General features: G+C 36.5%; 1 protein-coding gene across 2 annotated transcripts in view; it reads left to right on the top strand.

Moving 5' to 3' along the window:
- CAVIN2 (caveolae associated protein 2) overlaps positions 1-23,717 on the top strand; it is a 44,177-nt gene extending 20,460 nt beyond the window's left edge. Inside the window, exons 2-3 of one of the 2 annotated variants that reach the window (XR_012678241.1) lie at positions 16,009-18,419; positions 18,464-23,717. Coding sequence is in view for 1 of the 2 variants with exons in the window: in XM_075179934.1 (XP_075036035.1) it covers positions 16,009-16,776 (768 nt within the window). In the remaining variant the exon portion in view is untranslated. Of the gene's footprint in view, positions 1-16,008 lie in introns of both variants that reach the window. The other variant, XM_075179934.1, reaches the window with a different exon arrangement.
- The last annotated feature ends 3,635 nt before the right edge of the window (positions 23,718-27,352 follow it).

Raw genomic sequence — 27,352 nt, 5'->3', positions numbered from 1 at the left:
TCAGATTCTAGCTGTCATTTTGTAGAATGTTCTAAATAAATGGTAACTTGAAACTCATCTCCACTTTTTCAAACCAGGAGCTTGATAAATTCACCCTTTAAGGTGTGGTTGACTACGGCCTGTGCACCTTATTTTTCTGAAATGTCACCTTTCTGTCCACCTGGTTACCCTCATTTTTATGCTGGTAAAGACAGAAAAACCTGTAGCCAATGCTGTAATATTCCGAATATTCTGAATATCCCCAGCACTACAGAGTAGATCAGGAGACGAGCATGCTGATCTTTTGGAACTCACATGCCCAGTTATTTGATTGTTTTAGTAAAAGCAGGTAAAGCCAATAGTAGAAGCAGCGCATCATTGTGACTTATGTATGCTAAAATGGCAAGTAGAGCCCAAGGGAAGAAAGAGTTTTTGAAATTTAATCCAATGTCTCATTTTTACTGCTTTTCTCAATTTCCAAAGTAGTTCATGAAACATTTGTGAAATAATTTGCTGGCTATGAAACACTGAAATTCATAACATGATTAAGTAATTTGTTCCATTCTGCTGGTACTTATTAAAATGATTTTTGCAGATGTAATATAAAATGTACTTTTTAAAAAATAATAAACTGTCCTTTAATGCTAAATGGATAGCCTATAGAAAAGATACTTTTCATAAAAACCACATTCAGTTCATTTATAATTTGACATATAGCACCTGATTTAGAGTAATTAATGTTACCTGTCAACAATATAGTCATTTGTGATTATACATGTAAATGTATATATTTCCTTGGGAAAAAATAATTCTTATTTTGGCTATCCTTAATGTCTACTGTACATAACGTACATTTTTACAGTTGGTTAAGAATGCAGACATGTTATAGCTGCATACGATACTGACAACACTAGGAGCATGCAAGAGATACGCCAGAAACACAAGTATATTTGAGATGTCCAGAGCTTGATTCGGATGTGGCTGCTTGTGCTCGAACTTGGCACGCCCTTACTGTAAATTGACTATAGCCAAACACCACTTCCCAACCACATTCCTTCCTGAAATCATAGGCTATAGTAAGTGTCCTTTACGTACAAATACCGAGTGGACAGGGCTGCACTTTCTGGCGTATGGGCAGGTCCTGGGCATGCACAGACTGATTTTGCGTATGATACGCTCAAAATCAGCAGATACATTCCTGAATGACATAGATCCCATATCTACCAGCTTTGAGCTGGTGAAAAAATAAATTATTTCCACTGAGTGGAAACACTTTTAAACATGTGCCCTCTCCACTCCTTTACTTCATTTTAACAGTCCTGCTCCACAATTGAAATCAAGAAAGACCCACTTGCTTCTCCCAACTCTTCACATCATCCAAGGCAGATTTTTGTTCCACCACTATCTTGCTCTGAAAATCAAATGCCCTTTGGTGGTAATCTAGATGTGTGACATCTTTTGGACATTTTGAGCCTCAAAAATGAGGCCCAATCTTTGTCTCCTACACTACAGCAATATGTGATCATTTGTAATAGTTATCTATTGCTAGTATTGGATAATCTTATTATGCTGAGGTGCACAGGAGACTTGGATCTAGTCTCTCTGGATACTTAGTAAAAAAAATAAAAATAGGTAAAAGTAAATTTCAAAATATAATTAGGAATCAACAAACTAAAAATAAATAATAAAAAGAAATAAAAGAAATTAATTGCAATAGTAAAAATTAATGCATTTCCCAACACCAATGTACTCCATTTCACAATAATAATGTGCTCTCCACTCTGCATGTTAACAGATTGATCTTGTGCTAACTACAGAAGGTGCCTTCTTACACCCCCAAGTCACAGCATATGTGACATTAAAAAATTTTTAAAATATAAATAATGCACTTTTGTCATTGACCCAATAACTTTATCAGAGCTTGAGTAAAGTATACGCTTCGTATACTTATACACTAGAGAAATGTTAAGGTAACGTTCTGGGGTTGTTCTAATTTGATTGAAAGTAACTATTGGAAGAATCAAGTAAACAAGATTCTCCTGTACTACAATTGCAAATACGTGTGTTACCCACAGTCCATTTTCAAGGTGCCTCCACTGATAGGATGGCACTAACTCGTACTTACCAATGTTTTACTCTTTTCCTTTGGGAGATCCCGGAGGGGAGGTGAAGGGTGAGGACGAAAGGTCGTGTAGTGCGACAATTGCGTAATTTTGACCCTGCCCCAGAATGCCAAACTGACAAATTCATTGCGAATTGTTTCATGGAGGCCCCTATCCTGCCCAGTTTACTATGAAGTTGGCAGGATGCAGGAGAATGGCTTGCTCTCCTGGGAGTCCTGCCCAGGATTCTGGAGTCTCCCAGACTGTCTCACGCCGGCCCCCGGTGGCCACCACTCGAGGACCGACGCGCCTACCCTTCTCTTGATCCTTCGCTTTCCTCGTCGGCTGTCATGCGCAGACCGTTTCACCTTTTTTACCTGCCCTGTTCTCCCATTGGTTGTACTTTCCTGACATCCCTTTATAAGGCTCCTACCCTCACCTATCAGTGCTGGTTCTTAGTGTCTACTTTGTGCCTGGAAGCAGCTCTCTCTCCTCCTTGTTAGTGGTAATTGCTGTGGATCATCACCCGCTACCTATCTAGTGTACTGTGGCTGATCTCCGCTTACCTGCTCCACTTGTTAGTGGTAATTGCTGTGGATCATCACCCGCCACCTATCTAGTGTACTGTGGCTGATCTCCGCTTACCTGCTCCAATTGTAAGCGGTTCTGCCGCAGATTCCTGCTCTCTACTTCTTCAAGTATATTGCCTCCCAGCATCATCTCATCCTGCCCCTAGTACTAATGGGGATTACCCTCATCTCTAGTGCCAGTTCTCTATGACGTCTCACTGGGAACTTCCCCAGAGGGCCGCAACCTGCAGGGTCCCAAATTCCCTTGCAGGGATCTCTGGTGAAAACCTTCCGCCCTGTTAGACTCCGCGCCTCTGGGTGGAGTCTAGCCATTCCCAGTCGAGACCAGCAGGATCTCATTCATCCTAACGGATTCCTGACACAGACTTTCTGGGAGAATGGGCCAGAAAGCCCTAACTTTAATTAATGAGAGTACCAACCTATAACAATTTTATATTTTTAAATTGAGATTGAAAGTTAGAAGGAAATGCTGCAGGCCTTGGAAAGACCAGACGCACTAAAATCTTTCTGCAGGTTTCTGATGGATTCCTCCTGAACCAATGATACAAAAGAAAGAAGGTAACTTACTGAATCAATCTATAACTGGCAAATGATGGAAATAAAGGGAAAGAGCTCTCTAGATTTTTGCCAGGGTGCATAGGTTTCCTGAGTAAGGAAGCCACATTTGTCGAGCAGGGGCGGATCCAGAACTTAATTGTACCGGGGGCGATTTAGCCCCGCCCCCTTTGACACCTAAAGCTGCCGACGGCTGCATACTATGTGCAGGTCCGTTCGGCAGAGAGAGTTAGGGAGCTCTGATTGTGTCAATCAGAGCAGTTGGGCAGGACTCTCTCCCTAACTCTCTCTGCCGAACGGACCTGCACATAGTGTGCAGCCGCCGGCAGCAAGCCCCTGCTAGGGGGGGGGGGCGATCCGCCACTGTTGTCGAGAAGCAGTAGTGTCCATAGGAAAGTGAAGGAGGTGGTCACAGTGACTGCATCTATAGCAAAGTAGATGCACGTTTGTCTTTTCTTTTTTTGCTGAACAGTACACATATCAGATTTCAGTTTATGGAAATGATTGAAATGTGATAAAGGGCTAGAGAGAGTCCATGTTCAGGGTTGTTCCTTCATGTATGGAGGGGCGCACGGCAAATTTTCACTCCCCCTTTTGCACCAGCTCATAGCAAGTGGGGGTTGAGTCTCCTTTTATACTTTTTAATTAAACACATTTTGCAGCTTAATGCTGCACTTCCATGATGCACTTAGAAATGTAATAAAACGTTTTTCCCACATGAAACAACCACCTTTATAAAAGTCAGCCCCCATGTCCCTACACTCTTGACTAAACAAAAGTCATATATGAAACTAAACTGAGCATTATTTTTGAAGAAAAAGTGAAAGGTTTATTTGATTGAACAGGGCGTTACTAAAGGGTTAATAGATTTGACTTTGATGTGAGGGTTACACCATTACTCGGTGCCTTTCCACACATTTAAGCAGACTTCCAGTTTGCATAGACAACTGCTAAGATTAGAGATGAGTCATGTACCTTGAATTGCACTGAGCGGTAAATGGACGTGCACTGGTGAGAAACCAAATTGTTTCATGGTATGCATCTGGTGAGCTTTGTAAATTATCTTCATTTTGTATTTTCGTCAATTTGCCTACACTTTCCTTTGTGATTTCCATAACATATAAATATGCTCCATTATGCTACCAAAAGAAAACCCAATCTGTCCCCCCAAAACATATAACATTCACCATGGTATTATGTGAAATAAGTCATTCTCAGTGAAACAAGGACATCACCTAAATATAAAAGGCAATTAAGGTATAATGACTTTTAAAGAATTCAACACCATTTCTTGCATTAGAGCTATATTTGTGATATATTTTCTCTTTAAAAATGTTTACAGCAAAAAATATCAGTGAATCTTTGGCAAAAAGCTATTCATAGGCTTTGCATGGTTGCAGACCTAGGAATTTAGCTTAATAGTTATGTGGCACAATTTCCTTATTTCAGAACTTTTACTCTGTCCATTTTTCTGGTCATTAACTCCTGAACCTGAGCCAACCTAGCATCGATAAACAGAAGTAATCTCATTAAGCGTTCTTACTCCAGGGTAAAGTGAGTATGTGAATAGTGCTTAATTAATTGTCCACAATTATTACCTGATGGCCTGAATGATGGAAATGTTATTTGTGACTTGATCAGTGTTTTGAAAAACAGGCTTTCTTAAAGGCATAATTGCAATTGCTAGCTGTGATAATTATCTGCAAATAGTTGAAAATTTCTTGGCAACCACATCATGTTTGAAACCCTGGTGTAGCAAACAAGGCTTTAAATTGACACAGCTTGCATTACTGAGAAAATAATACATTTGAGTTCTTAAAGTGTTGTACTAAATAATGACTGACTTAAAGACATTTTGAAAAATACAGTAGCTCTTCTTGCACAGTTATTAAGACTTGTGCTGAAATAAAAGTTTAAGTGAATGCATTTATGTGCTAGAAATCCACATGGTTCCATTAGTCAATCTATAAATATAAGGTGAGATGTGTATGGTAATGAGAACACAGAAAAAATGTGCTATAATAATTTAAAGTGAAGATCTAAGGAGTAATTATGATCAGTTAAATCCCATTTCAGTGTTACTTAATACAATATAATAGCTCCATTATCCTTTAGATTTCTTAAGATATGCAATAGAGATAATGTGATATGAATATGCATTTTACTAGATTAGAACCTTTCATTTAACTGGGAGCAACAATTAATCTTTAACACATTAACTTGGCTCCTAAAACTAGTGTCCTTGCAACATGAAAGCTAAAGCCTTTTCTAGAACCACAACAGAATGGAGGTTTGGTTAATATAAATGTTGAAAGTACATAAGATTTTTACAATGACTAATAATTGTGACACTCTGTTTGATTTTTATAAACGGCTTTAACAATTTGTCTTGGGGTTCCCTTTTTTACCATCAGTAACCTGCTGTTACTAACCACTCCTACTTGTATTATTTTGCCACCAGTCAATCACCGACTGTACCAACTGTGCACCAGTTGTATCAGAGTATTCTCTGTCAGTCACCTGGCCTACTTCTGGGTGTTGGCTATAGCTGCTGCAACACCTCTTTGTGACTGCTTACAAAGGATGAGAACTGAGGATAGCAGGCAAAGCGTTGACTTCGGGCACTGGGTTCAAGACAGGACAGCCAGGAATGGAACAACGCTGTGTGTACAACACTGTACACACAGATTATATGGTGTTGTGTTGCCCATCTCATACAGATTATACAAATAGGTTGATTGAATCAGCAAACATTCACACATTCACACATTCTTACATTCAGTAGCAGAGTGGGGGTGTAACTCATGGTGAAGTCAGAATGTGATGAGCCCAAAATTGCCAACATAGTCTTATCATTGGGGTGAAAAAAGGCCTTACAGGGATGGGATTAATAAACATTATAATAGGAAAACACAAACAATTTGTACATACATTAAAAGCCTGTGGGATTCATTTTTGATTTGGGAATGACCGAACTATGCGTGTTGTTTTAGAAATAAAAACAAAAGCATTTCAAACTCACACCAAGTAGTTATTACGAGTGGTGAAATCATCAAAAATAATCCACATCTTAATATTGTACAACAGGCGTGCTGCTTTTTATGTCCATGTTTCTTATACCTTTTCTTATATCTTCTTATAGCATTTCTGATAAATGTGAAACTCCCTAAATTATGACAATACTTAGTGAAAGTCTACATAAAGGCATTTTTGGTGTAACTGGTTTCATTTGCAGCTCTTTGCTGACAAATTATATATGTAAGACAAGTTTAACTCAGTGTGCAGGGGCTGGCAAGTTTTAACTCAGGGGCAGAGACTCGGCTTAGCAGCCTGCTAGGAACATTTTACACAGGCAGCCCAGTGACCCAAGCCAAGGTACCCCACTGTAGGATGGGCCCCCCTGCCTGCCAGCTCCTGTCAGTGTGTGAGTTTTAAAATATATATTAATGCTTTTTTCTAATCCATAATTTTAGCTACAAATATCTATTCTGCACACTACAATTAAGATATATTTATGGGTCCAATGTCATCATGGTTATGTTATAATTCAATTTAAAATTTATAGGGAGAGATTTAAAAATGTTTTTCCACCGCTGCACTTTTTAAATAAATGGCACAGTATTTACAGACTTCTCGTTACAAAGTGTTTCTCTACTTAGAGTTTATAATTATAAAACCAGCATTTCCCCCCCAAACAAACTAACCGTTGTGCTGCCAGCCTAGGCTGGTCGGTGGTAGTCACATTAGCGATAGTCACATCATTGACAGAGTAAATTCCTACAAAATAATGCCGATTGTAATAAACACAATAAAAAGGAAATGCAGACTTAACTTAAAAAAGACACAGTAGATCCCCGACATGTCCGGTACACGACTGGTATATTTTGCGATTGAAGGAAATGCTGGCACTTGCTATTTGCGTCACTGATCTGCGTGATAGTCACATTTCCTGATTTAAGGCAGCAATACCATCGCTCCCGCATTTACAATCTAATTTAAAGGTTAGGGTTGGGGTTAGGGGTTAGGGTTAGGGATAGGGATAGGTATCTGGTTATTGGATTGTAAATGGATTGTAATTAGATTCTAATTAGATTGTGAATGCGGCGAGCCATGGCATTGCTGCTTTAAATCCGGAAATTTTACTGTCGCCCTCATCAGTGATGTAAATACCAAGTACTGTGCTTTCGTTCCATCGCAAAATATACCAGTCATGTAACAGACATATTGGGAATCTGCTGTGTCTTTTTTAAGTTAAGTCTGTATTTCCTTCTTTTTGTGTTCATTACAATCTGCATTATTTTGTAGGAACTCTGTTGGTGATGTGACTATCGGTTCCATGTACCCAACCCAGGCTGCTAGTAACAGCAGCCTGATTTAGAGGGGGGAGCCTTGTCTTACCCCTCATTTTATTGCAACCAGCACTAGGCTTAGCTAGCTGGGCTGTTGACACTATAGCAGGGGAACCTGCAGCATGGGGTTCCCCTGCCATAATGACAAATCAGTTCCAGGCTGGTCAGCTGAAAGCACTAGTGCTCTTCCCACATCTCTCGGTGGTGGGTGGGGGGTAATAAAATAGTTTGGATTAATCCTGATATCTCCGGTGTTCGGGTGGGTCCCTCCGAACATAAAATATCGCTATACGCAGACGATATTCTTTTGTCAGTAACAAACCCTATCATATCTCTTCCAAAAATACTCAAGGACATTGCTCTCTTTGGCACTCTTTCCAATTATAAAATCAATGCCTCCAAATCAGAAATCCTGGACCTCAATATCCCCTCTACTCTTCTATCAACCCTCAAATCCAGCTTTGCATGGCAGCCCCACAAGCTAAAATACCTCGGGATCTATCTTACTAGACTCTACGATCAACTGTACGCGGCAAACTTCCCCTCTTTATTTTCGGCCATTAAGGCTGACCTTTTAAAGTGGGATAAACTCATTATCTCCTGGAATAAATTCCCTTAAAATGAACATCCTCCCTCGGCTTTTATGCCTGTTGCAGACCTTACCCCTCAAAATCCCTGCTAACTCCTCCTTTAAGCTCTTTCAACAAATGACCACCAAATTTGTTTGGTCAGCTAGGAAGCCCAGAATTTGCATGCAGATTCTCCACAAATCTATTCAAGAAGGAGACCTGGGCGTTCCTCACTTTCTCAAATACTACCGCGCTACTCACCTCACCCAGTGTGTACTTCTTCACTCTCCTCCAGGACAGCGAGTTTGGGTTCGACATTGAATCCGCTCTCTCAGACACTATCTCGCCCTCCTTGCTTCTTTGGCTTAAACCCCAACATCGGCCTCCTTCCTCACGTCTCCCCCCTCCATTAGCATTCTCACTGGCTTCTTGGACTCACACAGTCTCCTCATATAATTTAGCTCTCAACTCATGGCGCATGACGCCTCTCTGGAACAATCTCGCCTTTCCCCCTGGACTCCGCCCAACTCAATTTTCTCACTGGACGCGTTGTGACATCAACTTCCTCTCCGACCTCAGGCCACTGCCAATCTTTCCATCTTTTACTGATATTCAAAAGCGATTTCATATCCCTTCGTCCTGCTTCTTTCAATACCTACAACTCCGACATTTGTATAACTCTATCCGACGTACAGTCGCTGATATACATCTAACTTCTCCCTTGGTCTCTTTTTGTAATCTTCGCTCCTTTTCTCAGGGCTTGATCTCCACATTCTACCGCCTCATGGTAAAATATAATTGCCCCCTAAAGATTGTCATGAGCTTAAGTGGGAGGAGGACATGGGGGATTCACTCTCTCCCGAGGAATGGGTTAAGATTCGTCTGAATCTCTCCAAGACCTCTATTTGCATCAAGATTAGCGAAAACAGTCGCAAGATCTGTTACCGCTGGTATCTGGTCCCTCACCGTCTTCATATGATATACCTAGACTCCTCATCGCTATTCTGGCGTCAATGCGATCGGGAGAGTACCCTGTCTCACATATGGTGGCATTGTCCAAAACTAATTCCTTTCTGGAAGTCGGTCCATCGGTTAATTTCTGATGTCACTCAGATCTCCCTTCCTCCATCTCTGTCGTATTCCTTACTCCCGCGCTCTATTCCCCTGATATCAAAATCAACTCAGAAACTCATCACACATATACTTAGTGCTGCTAGATGCCAAATTGCTCTATTTTGGAAAAATCTGAGTCCTCCCCCTCTGTCATCGGTTATTAACCGCACATGGCAAGTTTACCATATGGAGTATATGACTAGTATTCTCGGCCACACTCCTGTCCAATTTAACAAGGTCTGGAGTCCTTGGACTGAGCACCACGGAGCCTCCTCCCCTCTTGCATTCTAAGGCCCTTGACCATCTTCTCCATACTTTTCTTTTCCTCGCTTTGGCTAGTGATTCCCCCTGTCCCTCTCACCCCTATTCTTTCCTCTCTCTTTCACCTCCCTTCTATCCCCCTTAAATTTATTTTTGCTTCTTCAGATCGTTAACAATATACTGTTTATATTTCGTGGAAACTTCATTGCAGCTTTCTTCCACCTGTATTGCCTGTTTCCCCTTTTGCCTGTATTGTAAAACTCAATAAAATATCTTAAAAAAAAAAAAAAAACGTTTGGAATAATAAAGACATAATTTTGTGTTTCTGCACTTCAGGGCTGCCATTAACAGTTTAGGCATGTAATATTACAGGCTCCAAAACACCCATGACTGCCAGGGCATTCTAGCAATTGTGGAACCACAAGTGCCAGCATGCCCTGACACCCAGAGCCCCCTATGTAAACCAGTCACTTCGTTTTACCATTAAATTTATTGAAAAATAAAAAACCCCAGTAATACTTACCAAAATATGTATTCTTCATCCTGAAGGGATCCAATCGTGTAAGTTTTGACATGGATCCCAACTTGTAAGCTTTAACCCAAATTATTCCAGGGGTCTGTGCCTGTCCCAGTAACAAAAAGGCTATTGTTTGTTTGTGTGTGTCAGATTATTGCTTGTTTGTGTGTGTCAGGCTATTGTTTGTTTGTGTCTGGCATTTGTTTGTGTCTGTCAGGTTATTGTGTGTGTATCTGTACATTGTGTGGACCAGTATATATTGTGTTTGAGGGGGCCAGTGTTATATATTGTGTGTGAGGGGGCCAGTGTGTATATATTGTGTGTGAGGGGGCCAGTGTGTATATATTGTGTGAGAGGGGGCCAGTGTGTATATATTGTGTGAGAGGGGGCCAGTGTGTATGTATTGTGTGAGAGGGGGCCAATGTGTATATATTGTGTGAGAGGGGGCCAGTGTGTATATATTGTGTGAGAGGGGGCCAGTGTATATATATTTTGTGAGAGGGGGACAGTGTGTATATATTGTGTGAGACGGGGGCCAGTGTGTATATATTGTGTGAGAGGGGGCCAATGTGTATATACAAGAAAAAACAGCCAGTATTTAACTTATGTGCACCCCTTACATTGTAACATGGTTTGTCCAGAAAACTTAAGTAAGAAAACTTGCTCAAATTCTTGCCTAAGTTCATTAATGGATCCGGCCCATAGTGTGTTATGCTGTATGGAGCTCCTGCTTTGAAAGCTCTATTTAAAGCAAGGGCAACATACAAGGTTTTGGTTACAAATACTGGGGGTATATTTACTAAACTGTGGGTTTGAAAAAGTGGAGACATTGCCTATAGCAACCAGATTTTAGCTGTGATTTTGTAGAATGCCTAAATAAGTTACAGTTAGAATCTGACTGGTTGCTATAGGCAACATCTCCACTTTTTTCTGTTCAAAAACTGAATTCTTATAATTATAGACACAGAGCCAGAAATGTGATACTAACATTAAACTGTGTATTGGAGCAAAAACAGAGTCCAGGTGAAGCAAAACAAACAGAGACCAGTTCAGACTTGATAAATCAACGGACTTCGAGGTATAGCAAAATAACAGGTAAATGATAATGAAAATACAGCAGGTAAATTAGCTGAAGCCAGATGACAGCAATAGCCAGAAGTTCTCAGGAACTATAAGTTAGTAGTGTGTCCAGGCATAAGACATGTAGGTACAGGTGAGTAGCAAGAGCTGGCTAAAACAAGGATACCCACAGAAACAGCAAATAACAAAGCAGGTAGTCCAGGGACAAACAAAATTTAATGATCAGCACAGGAACCTGGGAGAAGCTGGAATAAGTAATGAGTGACACAGGTGTGCAATAACGAGGAGCAGATATTAACTCCTACCAGTGAGTAGAAAATGTCCATAGGAGAAGAGCAGCACCTCTGGTTACATGGAGGTACTGCATCCAGGAACAGGACAACGGCAGAGACCAGCACAGAGTCCTAACAATACCCCCAGGAGTTATTTTTCAACACCAGTGTATACAAGTAAATTACACTTTACAGTAAATAAGTATTTCCTTCTAATAGGAAAAAACAGCAGTAAGACAGCAAAAACGAAATATTATTTTCGGCACCTGTCTTTAATCTTACAATACTTCCTAGATAGTACGTCTTTAATATACACGTTGAAGTTTCAATTGGGAATTCTTCCAAGTGTGGAGACCTTCAAATTAATAAAATGATCCAAAACAAAGAGGGAATTGTCATTGTCTATAGATAACAACATAAACACCACCCCATAGTGTAGTAAAAGAAAAAATCTTATCTTTTATAAATAGATTAAAAGATTGTATTTAACATATAATAGAAAGAGCTTATCTCTGATAGAGCTTAGCTGTGCCTCCACTGGATCCCTCCTTCATAGAACCATAGATAACCAGAGTCATGTGTGCACCAAGACTGTCCACAGTGTGTGGGGTGAAAGTCTGTAGGTAAAGGTGAAGCGACTACAGCATGCGTTAAGCCACGATACATGTTGTCTCTAAACAACTTAATAACGTAAACTTAAAAACATAATGGAAGAGTCTTCTAGTATTTTTTATGACCACATCTAAAAGTATTAATATGTAGTCCAATTCTTAATGCATATTATGTACATTTTTAGTATTTACTTAATATGCAGATAACAGACATTAATGCATTTTTTATTCCTGAATAATGTTTTAATGGCAGCATCAAAAGCATTTGTGAGAACAAGTGTACAATGTAGCATATATTTACTTCACATATATCAGTAGGTTTAGTAGGCATTTTTCCTTGTCTCAATGTTACTATCATCTACTATATTGGTTATTTGACATTAAACCTGTCTTCTAAGCAGAAATATATTTTTGTTAAACAGTTCTTCTCAAACATTCCTAGCTCTGGTAGCAAATCACATTTGTCTGGTCAGGCTTAGGTTAAAACTAGTAACATTTGTGTCATCTATTGACACTTTTTTGTTATTGCAGATTATGTTTAAAGAATCAGTTTCCATATTCTTACTTACGGATGCAACATTTTTATTGTGTTAAATGAATATATTTTACTTTATCTAAAACGCTACAAATATAACTACATGGCAAAATAGAGCATTGTAACTAATATCTTGCTGTTTTTAAAACATTTCTAAAACACATTTTCTGGATATGTGACAGTCAAACCAGTGTTAGTAAATAGAACCACCTATGTACATAAATAATGTACTGCAAGTGTCACAATAATGATGCATCACCCACTGTAAATAACACTTGTTTTAGATAAAAATATGATATACCTATTTTTGCTTTTTTTCTCCCATCATTCACAAATGGTATTTTATTATAATTGGAGACAATGATTTGGGCACAATTTGAAGTGACCCTAGTTAATATAATCTATCTTTGGAAGCAATTAATTGCTCCAAGAATAACTAGAGAGTCTTCAGATTCCCTACATTTCTGTATTAAAGCATTAAATTCTAATCATCTCTACCTTCTCATGTAAAAGCACAGCTTTACAGAAGTGTTCTAAATTTAGTACAAGCTCAAAGAAGATAATCACATTTTCTACTCTGCTGCTAAAATAGCTATTAGTTGTGGTTGGTTATACTGTAATTCATACTTTTTTTTTTTTTCCAAATACAAAACGATTAACCAGATTTTAATATATAAATATAATAATAATACTTATGATACAATTATATTGCTTAATTGTCTATAATTCTCTTTAAGTAAAATATAAAAATAAAAACAAGAAAATTTTGAACCGATAATTAGACACTTTGGGCTAGAATTACTAAGCTGCGGGTTTGAAAAAGTGGAGATGTTGCCTATAGCAACCAATCAGATTCTAGCTGTCATTTTGTAGTAGGTACTAAATAAATGAAAGCTAGAATCTGATTGGTTGCTATAGGCAACATCCCCACTTTTTCAAACCCGCAGCTTAGTAAATCTAGCCCTTTGTATGGTAAAGTGAATATTGTTAGGGACAGTTAAATGCTATTTTGTTAGACAGTTATTGTATGGAAAACTATGCATGTATCTTAACATTTTTCATGGCAATTTGACTATCCCATTATCGTCTATAGCTGATAATTAATTTTGATAAGGCAAATATGTAAGCACCTACTCATATTAATAGACATACATTTAAAGCGAAATGTTCTCTGTCCACAAAAGCTTATACCTATATATCTCTTATGTAACATTTAACACTTTTATCCCCAGTATGAGTAAACTGTGTATGCATATTAAGATATCCTCTCTTTGCTAACACACTCTCCAACATGCATCACACATCTTGGCTGACACACACACAGATGAGCTAAATCATTTGCCAATTTTTGAGATTTTGCTATTTAAGTGATTCAGAGACACTGAATAAAATTGTGAATTTAAAACAGCTCTAGAAGTAAAACTCTCCAACCAGAATTACTAATCCTTCCCTGGGCATCATTTTCCATGGAGAGGAAAGGATTGTCCTTTACTTATACAAGTAACACTACGAATGACCACTTACAGCCGAGTAGAGAACATATTTGATTAGGTGCCAAAGGCTAAAATGCAATGAGAGGGAACAAGGGACATAGAAAAGAAGGGACGTGTTAGTGGCTTGTTCACTGGAACCTGTATCTGTTATAGAGAAATATTGATTGGCAGCTGTAAACAGCTGCCTGTTACTTTCATTCTTTTTTCTGTCTTGTATTAAATAAATTTTAGTTGGTCATGTGTTTAATTATTAGCAAGGATTCTTCATAATTATAGCTCTTAAAACTTTTTTTAAATTATTTCTACAACAATCTAATTCCAAATATACAAGAGTATTCCTATATTTCCTTTGCAGCTCGTTGCAGATTAAGAATAAAAGGCCAAAGTTTTATAGTGTGTTAGAGGCTTGTTTGGCTCCAAAATAAATTATTTCTGTTTAGTTATTATTAAACAGTTTCATCAAGAACTCAGTCTGAGCGTGTATAAGTGCTAGAAAGTTGTCAAATCTCCAGCAATTGCAGATACTGGAACATGATAGCACAGTGGTTAGCAGTGCTGACTCACAGCTCAGTGGTGATGTGTCCCATTCCATGTTCAAGCAATTGTGTATGGATTCAGACTGGAATGTAATCAGAGATACGACTGAAAAAGTGTTTTTTATTTGTGGGCGGTCAGGGGCAGGTGTAAGTAGCGGAGGATGATGATGATGATGATGATGATGAATATCCAAACTAGCAAACTGCTTGTAATTAATGGTTTACTAATGATTCTCATACGCTTATTAAGACTTTTGTAGATTAGAATTTGCTGAGCATGTTGTAGCAAAGAAAACAACTTTTTTTTTTGTACGGATGGTTTAGTTTAAATGATGCTTTATAGTAATTGTCTTCATAACATATAAAATAAAAGCTTTTTGTACATTTTTGCAACATACATGTGTCTGAGGGGTGCGTCTGCTACTAATTCACACCAGGCCGCATACATTTGTGTGCGGCTTTTTCAATCTTAAGTTACATTATGCTTTCATTCCACTCTGAATCAGGCCCAGAGTTTATAAGGTGATATTGATAAACAAATGAATTACCATATAAGTAGCAGGTATTGCAACATCAAAAAGTTATAGATACTTGTATATCCCTCTTTGACAATAGTTGAAACACAGCTTATTAGCAACAGAGCTACCTAAAGCAACAAGAAGTTATGCAGCATATGACAGGTTCACTATTATTGCATTTAGATAAATTATTGCTGTAAGGTAAAATGATTTCTGGACTACTGATGAAATGTTAGCCTTAACTATAAAATATTTTTTTAGGTTGTTACAAACCCATATTATATTGGAATAATTCCAATGGCATCTTAAACAGTGGTCTGTCTTTTAAAATAGGGACAGTTGGAAAGTATGGTGCATTACTACAATCCATGAATAATATTAAATGTAGTAGTATATGATGTATATGTGAAATCTAGCGTATTATTTACATCCGTGATCAGTCTAGCCTATTGACAGACTACAAATGTCTGGTAGAAACAGTTAACAGCAGCTGTCTAAGTCCCTATCTTAATGTTTCCTCGCTAATGAGTGACAGGTTCATGCACAGGGCATAATTTAGAAGTCTGCTTGAAGATGACAATCATTTGTATATAGAAGCATAGAGGTTTATAACTGGGAAGATTACAGGTAAATTATAATATATATTTCACATTTAAATTATACAATACACCTAGCATTACATTTGGTTTAAGTTGATGCAGATTTCATCAAGTTAGCATTCTCCCTTCAGTAACAATTGATTTATTACCTTGTATTCTTTTAAGTCACAAAATTATACAATTAGTTTGTGTTAAACATTTGCCTTTTAAAACTATCTTGTGGTTTCTTCTATTATTGCTCGAGTTCAATACTTGAACAATTTTGGTTAAGCATGCAATTTGCCAAGTGTATTTATCCTAAATGTACTAACAGATTCTATTTTATTTAGGAAGAAAATGAAATACCTGCAAACGTCTTTGTGAAAGAACCAACACCTGTTCCTAGCATAACAGAAGGCCCGGAAGAAGCCATTGACCCTAACAAGTCTCAGGAGGAGACCATGCACACAATTGACCTTTCTTCAGATGATGAAATTAATCATGAAGAAGATGAGCATGATGACAGTGTAGATGAGAAGTTAGAACCAACAAGAGCTGAGAAAATGAAAAGATCCAGCCTGAAGAAAGTAGATAGCCTGAAGAAAGCCTTTTCACGTCAAAATATTGAAAAGAAGATGACTAAGATCAGCACTAAAATCGTGTCACCAGAAAGAAGAGAAAAAATTAAAAAGTCATTCACTCCAACACAAAATAAATCTTCAAAGAGCTCATCATTTAAAGTTCCCATTACTTTTAGTGTGAAGAAATCCCATGATGGGGAGACAACTGTGGAGAATGAGGAAAGATCTGCAGAAAAAGAAGCTGTGAATGATCAGAATGACAGTCTGGTGACTGAAAAGACATCTGAGGCTCTTCATCCAAACGAGGAAGTAAAAACAGTGGAAGATTCAATAGATAAAGAAGCCAAACTGGAAGAAGCACAAGTTGTGATGAAAAACATTGAGCTTTCTATTGTTGAAGATGATGAGGAGAAAGATCTGGACTTTGAAAGTGAGAATCCATTTAGCCCCGACTATAAGCCAAAGCCTGAGGAAATAGAGGAAGCTTATGAACCACCCACTCAGTCAACTGGTCTCCAAATAGACCAAAGTGTATAAATGTGTTTAATATATGAGCATCTGGTTGCAAGTGGTGATTTGCACAGAAATGTGTTCAGATCAATTACGTAGAAGGTTTTGTGCTAAGATGATGTTAAAAAAAGCAACTGGTTTTAGATTGAAAAATATACAGAAATGATGAACCCTATTCATAGAGAGTACACTGGTAATACGCTAACCATTTAAATGTTAATCATTTACCTGCAAACCACATTATAATATTACATCATGAATAATCCAGCTATTAATTTGAATCCTAGTATTAGTGTTTTTAATATAACCAATATTATATTTTTAGCAAGCCAAGCACTGTAAAACATGAGGTGGGCCTTAGAACTGGTCTGTATTTATATGCACCAAGCTTGTTTTCACACAATCACCTATGAAAACCCTCAAAGGATATTACAGAAAGGAAACATTTTAACACAAAGACATTTTTACGAAATTAAGATACTGTGTTTCTTTGGAAAAGTTCAGCCTTTTCTTCAACCATGTAGAGCTAAGAGACGTCTCTCATTATAATAAATGGGACCAATATTTAAGGGAACACACAAGTGTATTTTCCATATCAGTAGGAGATGACAGTGAAAATGTTTTAGCTTAACAATAGCAATGCTAATTAATAAATTCTTTAATTGATTTAAGACATTTATCTCCTATTTTTTGCCAGTTATACTACTCATTGCCAATTGACCTAGAAACAGTGATTGTCTTTTTCTTAGTATATTAGCAGAAAGACTAAACTGTACATTTTTGTATACATGGTTATACAAATAGAACAAGTTTATTTGAGGCAAATTGCACAATTCAGCACTTCATGCAAAGCAGTCAGGCATAACAAACCTACACATCAGATTTACAAGTACACTTTATCTAGTGGCCAAATGTAAGAACAAGAAAAACAAGAGTTTTCTCCATGCCATGTGGCGTACCAGGCCTCATGTCTTCAATAAAGTTGTTCCACCTTTAGTCAGAATCAATATTACCTGGATAATGTAGAAATATATAATGCTTATTTGGAGAATTTTCAGTAATTGTACATTATAAGCATGTACTTAATTTACATTTATGTCATTTTGGTTTCTGTCCTGACTATAGGTAATAAGTATACGTAGAGTTACAAATATAAATGTTGTGCCTTGAGCAGTTTTGGAATTACACCCCCCCCATCTCCCAACTCCCAATTGAAATGTAATAAGAGTAGTTGCACAACAACAGAATAAGTAATAGAGAAAATGCCAGGAATAATCCAGGTAGTCAGGACAGAGCAGAAGAGGTTTTATGAAAACCCCTGTTTTTTTTGTAAGTAATATTGTGCACCCCTTCCAACTCTAGAGGATGAGGGACAATGACTCTTATCTACGTTTGAAGTTCCTGCTTCTGTTGCCCTTCCAGCTATACCTCTTAATGAATACATTACCCAGACAATAACTGCTGCAGACAGGACCAATTTAATATATGAGTGAAAAAGGGTAATAGCCATTGGTTCACCAGGACAAATGACCCACTATTAAACATCCTAGTAATGGATCTTGGATAGACAAGACCATAAAATACAGTAGGTTCTATCACACTAACTAGTGTCCTATGAAGGTAAGAGGCCCATTGTTTTAAAGAGATGAACCTGCTCATCCTAATATATTGTAATCTTTTTTTTTAAAAAAAGTCACATGTAAGTGTCATATAGCCCTAACATTAACCAAGTCCTAAACCTAACCAGTGCAAGCCTGAATCAAAGCATAAAACCTAACCATAATGTCAGCTTTGACCTAGGCCTACTAATGCTTCTAAAAAGGCTCTGCCTGTCTCATGAGAAAAATAAAAAAGTATTATACTTAACAATATCCAGGTATATGGGGCCAGTCTAAGATTATGAGAGTAAAATGAATATAAACAGTTTTGACATAATGCATTATTCTGTATCAATTTCATATATTCATTCAATTGTCTCATGCTTTTTTTTATTTTTATTTACATAACAGGCAATACAGGAAAAAATATAGAAATTTAAATTACCGAATGGAACAAGTTTTTCTTCTAATTTGTCAGAAAATATTTTACTTTCATGCACTCATAACTAGAGACATACATAGACATTGCACCTTCACTTTGCTTTATATTTATAAGCATTCTAATAAAACACCTGACATTATATGCGTTTTATAAATCTATGTTTATATATTGGTGTTGTATAGTAAAGACTGCATCAACTGATAACTACTGTAATGCATTGGGAAATTGATTTTAATAATGAAAAAGAGAATATATTAACTATGGTGACAGTATGTGTAGAGATGAAATAATCATGTTTGCAAGATATCTTTTACTGAAAATGTAAACAGAGTGATTTGATTGGATACTTTATATATATCTACAATAGTTATTTTCCTATAATGACATTCAAAAAAGAATTTAATTCATATATTTTATTAGGGATACTGATATTAGTCTACCATTTTATTCCATTGCACTAAAAAATATTTAGCACCAGAAGTATATGGGCTCTGAGAATAAATTGACAAATATAGCACACAATCCCAATGTTATTCATCTTGTTTAAAAAATAAGAAAGCTTTTATAAAGGGACAACATATATAGCCTACTTGAAAGATCATCTGTGTATATTTTTCATTATTATGACTTAAGTGTAAGAGTTTTTGAGAAAATTGATATGCTATAATTTTACAATGATGAATGGAGTTTGATATGTAATATAGGCTATTTATAAATGTTTGTCATGGGAATTGGCCAGAATTGGCCACATGAGCAAACAAGAGTTGCCCAGTTCCCAGGCTATATTGCGCTAGTATTTCATCCAAGGTGGTAGGGGTATATCATAAAGGCACTTAAACCAGACCTGAGCAGCTCTCTACTTTGTGAATTATAGACAAAGAGCAGGTGGATCTTCAGCAGTGCCAATAATAGTTAATTGATTAATATATATATATATATATATATATATATATATATATATATATATATATATATATATATATATTATAGCCATATGGCTTAGTGGCACAGACACATATGGTAGAGAAAAGTTTACCAAACATATATATATATATGGATTATACCACTTTTGTAATGTTTTGTGTCACTACACCCCCCCCCCCCCATTAAGTTCACCATCATTAGCCATTGGCTTCAAAGATGCTTATGAATGGCAACTGAAATTAACAGCGCAGAATGCAGCCTTGACAAATGTTGGAAGTATAGTGTGATGGAAATAAGCATAGTTGATCTAAAGGATGTTTAATATACAGTAGTTTAAAAATAGGAAATTGAATATTGTTATGTACATATTCGTCAAAGCTGATTTAAATATAAAATGACCAAAACAGCAATGACAACAAGAAACATAATACATTGGAAAAATACCTGAAACCTATTTACTGGCATATATAAATATATAATTTGCCAATACATGAGAATCATGATCATTTTAATTGGAATAGTGTTCAGTGTTTAAATAGAAGTTCCAGTAACCTTCTATTTTTCCATAGCTGCAATTGACAACACTAAGGGCCTCATTTAGAGTCGGACAAAATGTACACTGAAATCGTAAGTGTAAACTGCATCTCATAATTTACACAGTATTTAAAGTGTCACGGATCTTTAGAATGCTGTGGAAATTGCACAAACACGCCTCTTTATCTTCCATATTGGCCGACGTGCAAGTGTATCATGCACAGCGCCCTGTAAAGCAGGTAATTAAATAAAAAAATATAATGTAAAAAATAAATTTAAATTTAATTTTTTTGTACTTTGTTTTTGAATACACCAAGGTCTCTTGCACCAGCTGAGAACACCCGCAAAAGACACGTTTCCTAGAGACCTATCTGCGGTTGCATTCAACTCAAAATAGCATGTAAAGAAGGGGAACACACCTTTACATTGATAGGCTCGCCCACTACTGTCCCCGTTCCACCTCTCTAAACGCAGAGAGGTGCAACAGGGAGATCCATCTCAGAGTGCAAACCATTACGGATCTTTGGCCAAAGGTGCTATTTGCACTGATCAGAAGGACTTGCGTCCGACTCTAAATGAGGCCCTAAATGACTACAATGTCACTTAAACGATCACTGGAGGCCATACTGTACTCAGTTGTGCCACCTATTTTGTAGTATCCATGTCTCTTTTTATGTAATCTTGACTAAATATTGAGAACAATACTGGATTCCCTTTATTTTAAGTGTTGCCAGTTAACAAAGGACTGGGAAATTCAGGCTAAGCTTAAGGGGCTTAATTTATAACGCAAAACAATTTGCAGAAATGTGTTGTTAGTCATTGTAGACATTCAGATGCTCCCGTTAAATTTCTAGTGCAGCTTTGAAAATGAAAGCAAACATATAATTGGTTGCTGTTAGTTGAAGCAAATTTCTGAAAGTTACTTTGTGTTATTTCATTAGCCGTGAAAACTGTAATAGAAATATGAAACTAGTGGAAGAACCCATTATACTGGTAGTGAACACTGAACTAGGATTATCTGAAAATTTGAACCTATTTGTTAATTGAAATATTTATTTTGAGTTTCTGCAACAAGATCTCTTTGGAGATATATTTTAATTTTTAAATGTTGCAGATTGGTGCTACACTTATGGAACATGTTTGTTATAGACTAATGATGTATTGTAACACTCCCAAAAGCACATTGGACAGGGCATGTTTAAGCACAAATGCTGCAATCAGCTAAATATCAGCAACTGGCTTTCGATCATTCAGATACGATTAAATACACATGGAGTACATTTATTTTACGTGAATAAAACTGACCTCACATGTGTGAACGAGGTTATGCAGCATGACTGGTTAATGACCAGATCCTTTTGCAAATTTTGATTACACAGATTGCTTTGCTGGTTAGATGGAATGACAATATAGTACAGGTACCGTGAGTCTGCCCAGGAAAATCTGAAAATATTTGGTAAATATTACATAATATGGGCCCAATGTTTAAGTAACTTTCCTTATAATGACGATGTTATATCATAGTCATGCAAATCTGGTAAATTGGTAAAAACTTGATAATAAACATTCATCACTGTGGATTAATATTTTTAATAGTATATTGAGAAGCCGTATATATATATATATATATATATATCATATAAATGTGTGCCTTATTTCGATTTTTTCCTTGGTCCTGCTGGAATTTTCTCCTTAATTCCAATTTATGTGGATCTAACAGCTACACTTGAAAAAAATTAGTAACCCAGATATTAACAGGAAGTGAGAAAAATTAACTAAACAATTTGATTTGACATAGAAGTAAAAATAAAGTGCTTTTCATTAGGTTGTGCTTTTGTAGATGAAGGTTCTTTGTTTTTCATCTCAGAATGGTCACTGTTTCACACAGGAAGGAAACAGCTTCTTTTATTATGTCTCCAATTTCCACTGTATTATTTAGGTTAATAGACAGCCCTAGCAGTAAGAGCAGATTCCTCATCAAAATCAAACATAATTTCAAATCCAACAACTTGTTTCCTATTCTGCTTCTTGTAGGCTTTTTGTCCTTAATTTTAAATAAAACATTGAAACACACTATACAGATCAAGGGCAGCTATCCTATTGCGGTTTGTATTTAGATGCTCACTTAGAATTACCTAAACCAGTTTTATTCATACAATTTGATAGTATGTACCTGCAAGGTAGAGCACAGTGATACCATTGGCATGGCTAATAGTGTGAAACGTGCTAAAGGTTTGAATTACCCAATGCCCTTTGCCACAGAAACTGTCACGCAATACTTGTTCTACATATCACAATCTGCATAACACATATTACTACTTACATTTCATATAACCCTCTCAGAGACATTGTACATGTAATATTATACTGACAGACGAGTTTGAATAATGATTGAGGGTGAAATATTAGGATTTATGTAAGGGTATATTTTTCAGGAGTCACAATGCCGAACAATGAAACCTGTAATTTCAGATGATGCTGGAGAAATGAAACACATTTCCATTTACTTGTATTCTTTGCTACTCCTTCTTCATATATACTATACAATGTCTCACTTTTCCAATATCACATTTTAATATTCCCAAACAAAAGCAATGACAATTGTGAACTTCAGAAGGTATACACTAATGTGAATATTTTTGTTTTAACCTGTGTTTATATTTACTTTTAGGAACTTTTGACTTATACTTTAACAACAAGTTGAAATACAGACATAGGGGCAGATTCAGTTCTCCGCCTTGTTCTTGCGCATTATTACAGTTACTACGATAGTTTTAACATTGCTTCTTTGCTTGCGGCCCACAGACCCGTGAGCAAAAATCAGTGTTAAAAATGACTGTAACGGAAATAATGCGCAGCTATTACCGTAGTAACAGTAATAGTGCGTGGCCCGCGTTGTTCTAAAGAACAACACAGGAAATTGAATCTTCCCCATACTATATGTTTTTAAATGTGAGGTTAAGCTATGTTTAAACTCTGAATTCAGGGGCTCATGTTAAGTTGAACCCAAATTGAGTCCTTAATGTATAACATGCTTTTTTACATCTGAGCATGCTCACTGACCACTCATTTAAGAATGAGTGCATTGTGCGCTTGCTCAGAAGAAAAAAAGCATATTCTGAACCAAGAACGCAATTTGCATTCAATTTACTATAAGTCCTTCAATGTAAATGTTATCACTTGGCTTGTTGTGGATCATAGTACAGATAATGGAAAGTGAAATTTTACATGTGTTACATGTATTTGAAGTTTAAATTTGATATATTGTTGATGAATGTGCATTAAATATCAGTTATGTATTTTGAAGAGATCATATTATATGCTTGAAGGTTTAAGCTAAGCTTGCAAAGTCTCACTTTAGTTTAAATCACACACTATAGCGTCAAAATATTTTTATTTATGCACAGTAGTTTAACACTTGTCTCTGTAACAAGCAATATATTGTAAATAAATCACAAATAAAATGCTAACATTTTGTATTTTTCATAACTTATGTATGAATATATGATTCAAATGCTATGTCCAAACAAATGCATATTTTAATAGAAAAAACCCTCCCCTTAAGTATCAGAAAAGCAGAACTTATGGCATTGCTGGGACCCATATCAAAATTTGGGGCATGGTCCAAAAATGCGTCTCCACCCTTCCAGGCCTCTCTTTTGCTCTCCGAAAGAGTGGAATGGTGGCCTCTTAGGAGCATGTGTGGTTCCAGAGCATGTGCACTGGAGACCCACCTCCGGACACCAGAATAGCCACACACCTGCAGTGGTAGTAGTTCTGCCAATGGGTCTGATGCCCAGTATCCCTATTATCTTGTGGTTATTAAGGGTTTGGGTATCAGACCCCTGCTATTTTGGTACTTACATAAGTCTGAGAACAAGCAACCTGTTCCCAGGTAAAAAAAAACAACTAAAACGTATGTATATGTATCTTTCTAGGGGCTAGTGTAGAGCAGCGCTCCCAATCTGGGGGCTAGCGTATATCGATTCTCCCAATCTGATGACTAGTGTATAGCAGCCCTCCAATTCAAGTGAATAGTATATAGCAGACCTCTCAATCTGGTGGCTAGCAGTGTTCCCTCTAAACTGACCAATCTGGAAAGGAAAGAGTTAAAAGGTCACTCTAATGAGGGCTCCACCCGAAAGGTTTGCATTCACAATCTGAAGGATGTTTCCCAGTAAAATACAGGTTTAACTATCATTTCCAGATTGCTCAGCTTAGAGGGAACACTGGTGGCTAGTGTATAGCATCTCTTCAAATCTGGTGGATAGTGTTTAGCATACCTAAGCTGATAACTAGTATAGCAGACCTACCAATCTAGGGGCTAATGTATAGCAGTACTTCTAATCTGATGGTTAGTTCATAACATTCCGCCCAATCGGATGGCAAATGTAAAACGCATTCCAATTTGGTGTCTTGTAGGAATGAGCGAATCAATGTAACCACAGCTGAAATATGAATTTCAGATATTCTGACAAACCAATTCAGTTTGTAAATGAGGTTTAATTCAGATATGATCTGCAAATAAAAATGCCCTGCTGTAGAATGAGAGCAGTAACAAAAATGTTTACAAGTGAAGCTAGTAGCAATATAACAGTCACCATCACATGACCAAAACCCTATAAAATAGGATGTACACTAGTTTGTCCTGCTTTAGTGACAGAATAAACACATGTCCATTTCTATACAGTGATTAATGACTATCCTACACAGCTCTACCATTTGATCAGTGTTACAGCAACAGCCAAAAGTGGACATTTTAGAAATACCTTTGCATTTCATCAAGAGTAGTGGAGTATACTGTATTCTGCTTGTGACAAAAAATGTGTGTGTTATAAACACCTTTTATACTTAAATAAAGAGGTAGATGCTTTCAGATATTATAGTAATTATTGCACATGTGACAAAAAAGAGTGGATTTTAGAAAAACTTTCGTTCTTTATGCAATCTTAATATTTTGATCAATATTGGAGAAACAATGTTATTACATATATTTTTGAGGCAATAAAATCAGATCACATATATTCTTACCAAGACATAGAAAATCTAATAACTGAAGCAAAAAGAAATCTGTTTTGATGGGCATGTTCAAAAATTACTTGAGAAACAATCACCTGCATAATACACATTGGATGTGTACAGACCTTGACACATCTGTATTCACTTGAATAAATATCTCAGAGTACCAGAAAAAGTTTATACAAACTGTCCCCAAAAATGGTCTGTTTTATAAGTTGGTCAGATGATTATATATATTTTAAACTTATCATTTTCATTCAAATAAACAGCACAATATATAGTTGTGGTACAAATTATTTTAAGGTTATAGATCTCTCTAATTATATTAGAGCAGTGGTGAGAGAGAACATTGACGATACAAGGACAGTGATAAGTAGCTCTCTGACAAGTGAATAAACAAGTTGATATACTTGTTAAAGGAAAACAAAATTTGCAAACAAGTTGAAACTAGTTAGAAATGTGAGGATTAGCAACAGCCACTAGAAATAGATTTCAGTAGCCCAGATAAAGATTAAGATAAAACTAGGGTAAGGTGCTGTTAACACTTTTTGTAGGAGAGTACTAAAGCATAAAATAAATATTTGAATATGTATAGCAATGACAGAGTTCCTGATTGTTCACTACTTAGTCGAGCACTAATATAAATTATGGAAATTTAATATGACATGATAAAAACCATGAGCTGACAGAAAAGGGAGTTGATGCTATATTGAATATAGTGTTTACTTTTTGATCATATAATTATCTTAGATTGAAATGGCATATCTTAAAGTATAACAGCCTACCTGTCAACACCAGAGATGCTATATACTGTAATGAATGATTGTTATTAATGTGCTTTGCAACATTAAAACAGTGCCCAATATGTTTCTCTTTATACTCAATAATATATTAAATATAATTATTTAATTAAATAATAAATACTTTCTATCTGCTCTGCAGTTACTCTTCAATTTACTAGCATTTGGAGATTACTTGGAGCTGAATGTAGGATTCCATAATGAATATACCCCCCCCATAAACAGAATGGTACTTCAACACTAGTTACAGCGGGAGTAGGTATTGTGACACTAAAAACAATGGCTTTACCTTCCTTTACCTTCCTTTTTTCATTTACCTTCCTTTTTTCTAGTGTTAAAACACTGGTAAAATATGTAATTTAGACCAGTGGGTATAAAGCTATAAGAGCACAATAAAACACCACTCATTATTTAAAATAATATACATTGTATTGTTTCAATGTGCAGAACAAACAAACAATGGGAAGTGTATAAGAACAAAAGACCAAAAATATGGGCTACATATTCGTAATAGGCATATGACATGTAATCCGATGTATCAAGGTGCAGCGCAAATACTAAAAGCTACCAATACAATATATTTCACAAATCAGTAATATTAATAGCAAGGATTAATAACTAATATGGACATGTAATTCACAGCAATAAAACACAACTATGTATATCCTAGTGGGATCTTAAGGGAATACTTATTAAGCAAACGCATTCCAAAAAAATTAAAGGTATTACAGGGGTGTCCCTAATTTAAGGAGGCAAAAAAAACAAGCTCCAAGACATGTTTTGTGTGGAAATGCATTATCAGAAGACCTAATAGCAAATGTGATTGAATCAATTATCAGCAATGGGGTGGGGCACTATATTTCTAGTGCTTAATTGTAAAGCAGGATATATTTTTCATTCAAAGGGTAATACCACTCAAAAAGGTTAAAATGTACTTTGCCTTAGTAAAATCATTATGATGAGTACTACATCTTATTGGAATAACTCCGGATAATTGAAGTATGACTTCTGCCAGAAAACATCAGTTGTAACCTTAGAAACACTCTGTTGCTCCAATTTAGCAGATGTGTTGTGAATAACTCCCCTTCCTTAGCTACAGTTGTAGCCATGGAAACAAACTATGAACCACACTGATTGTTTCCATGACTCCAGCTGTAGCTAAGGGAGGAAGTTACAACGGCTCACTTCAGGCAGAATTCTTACTTCAAGTAAAGTGGATTATTCCACTAAGTAAAAATATCCAGCATAAATTTTTAATTAGGAAAATATTTTTTACCGTTTTTGAG

The sequence above is a fragment of the Mixophyes fleayi genome, chromosome 7 (assembly GCF_038048845.1).
Source record: "Mixophyes fleayi isolate aMixFle1 chromosome 7, aMixFle1.hap1, whole genome shotgun sequence".
NCBI lineage: Eukaryota > Metazoa > Chordata > Amphibia > Anura > Limnodynastidae > Mixophyes > Mixophyes fleayi.
Note: the sequence above shows the minus strand (reverse complement) of the source record. Positions and strands in the feature narration are given on the sequence as shown.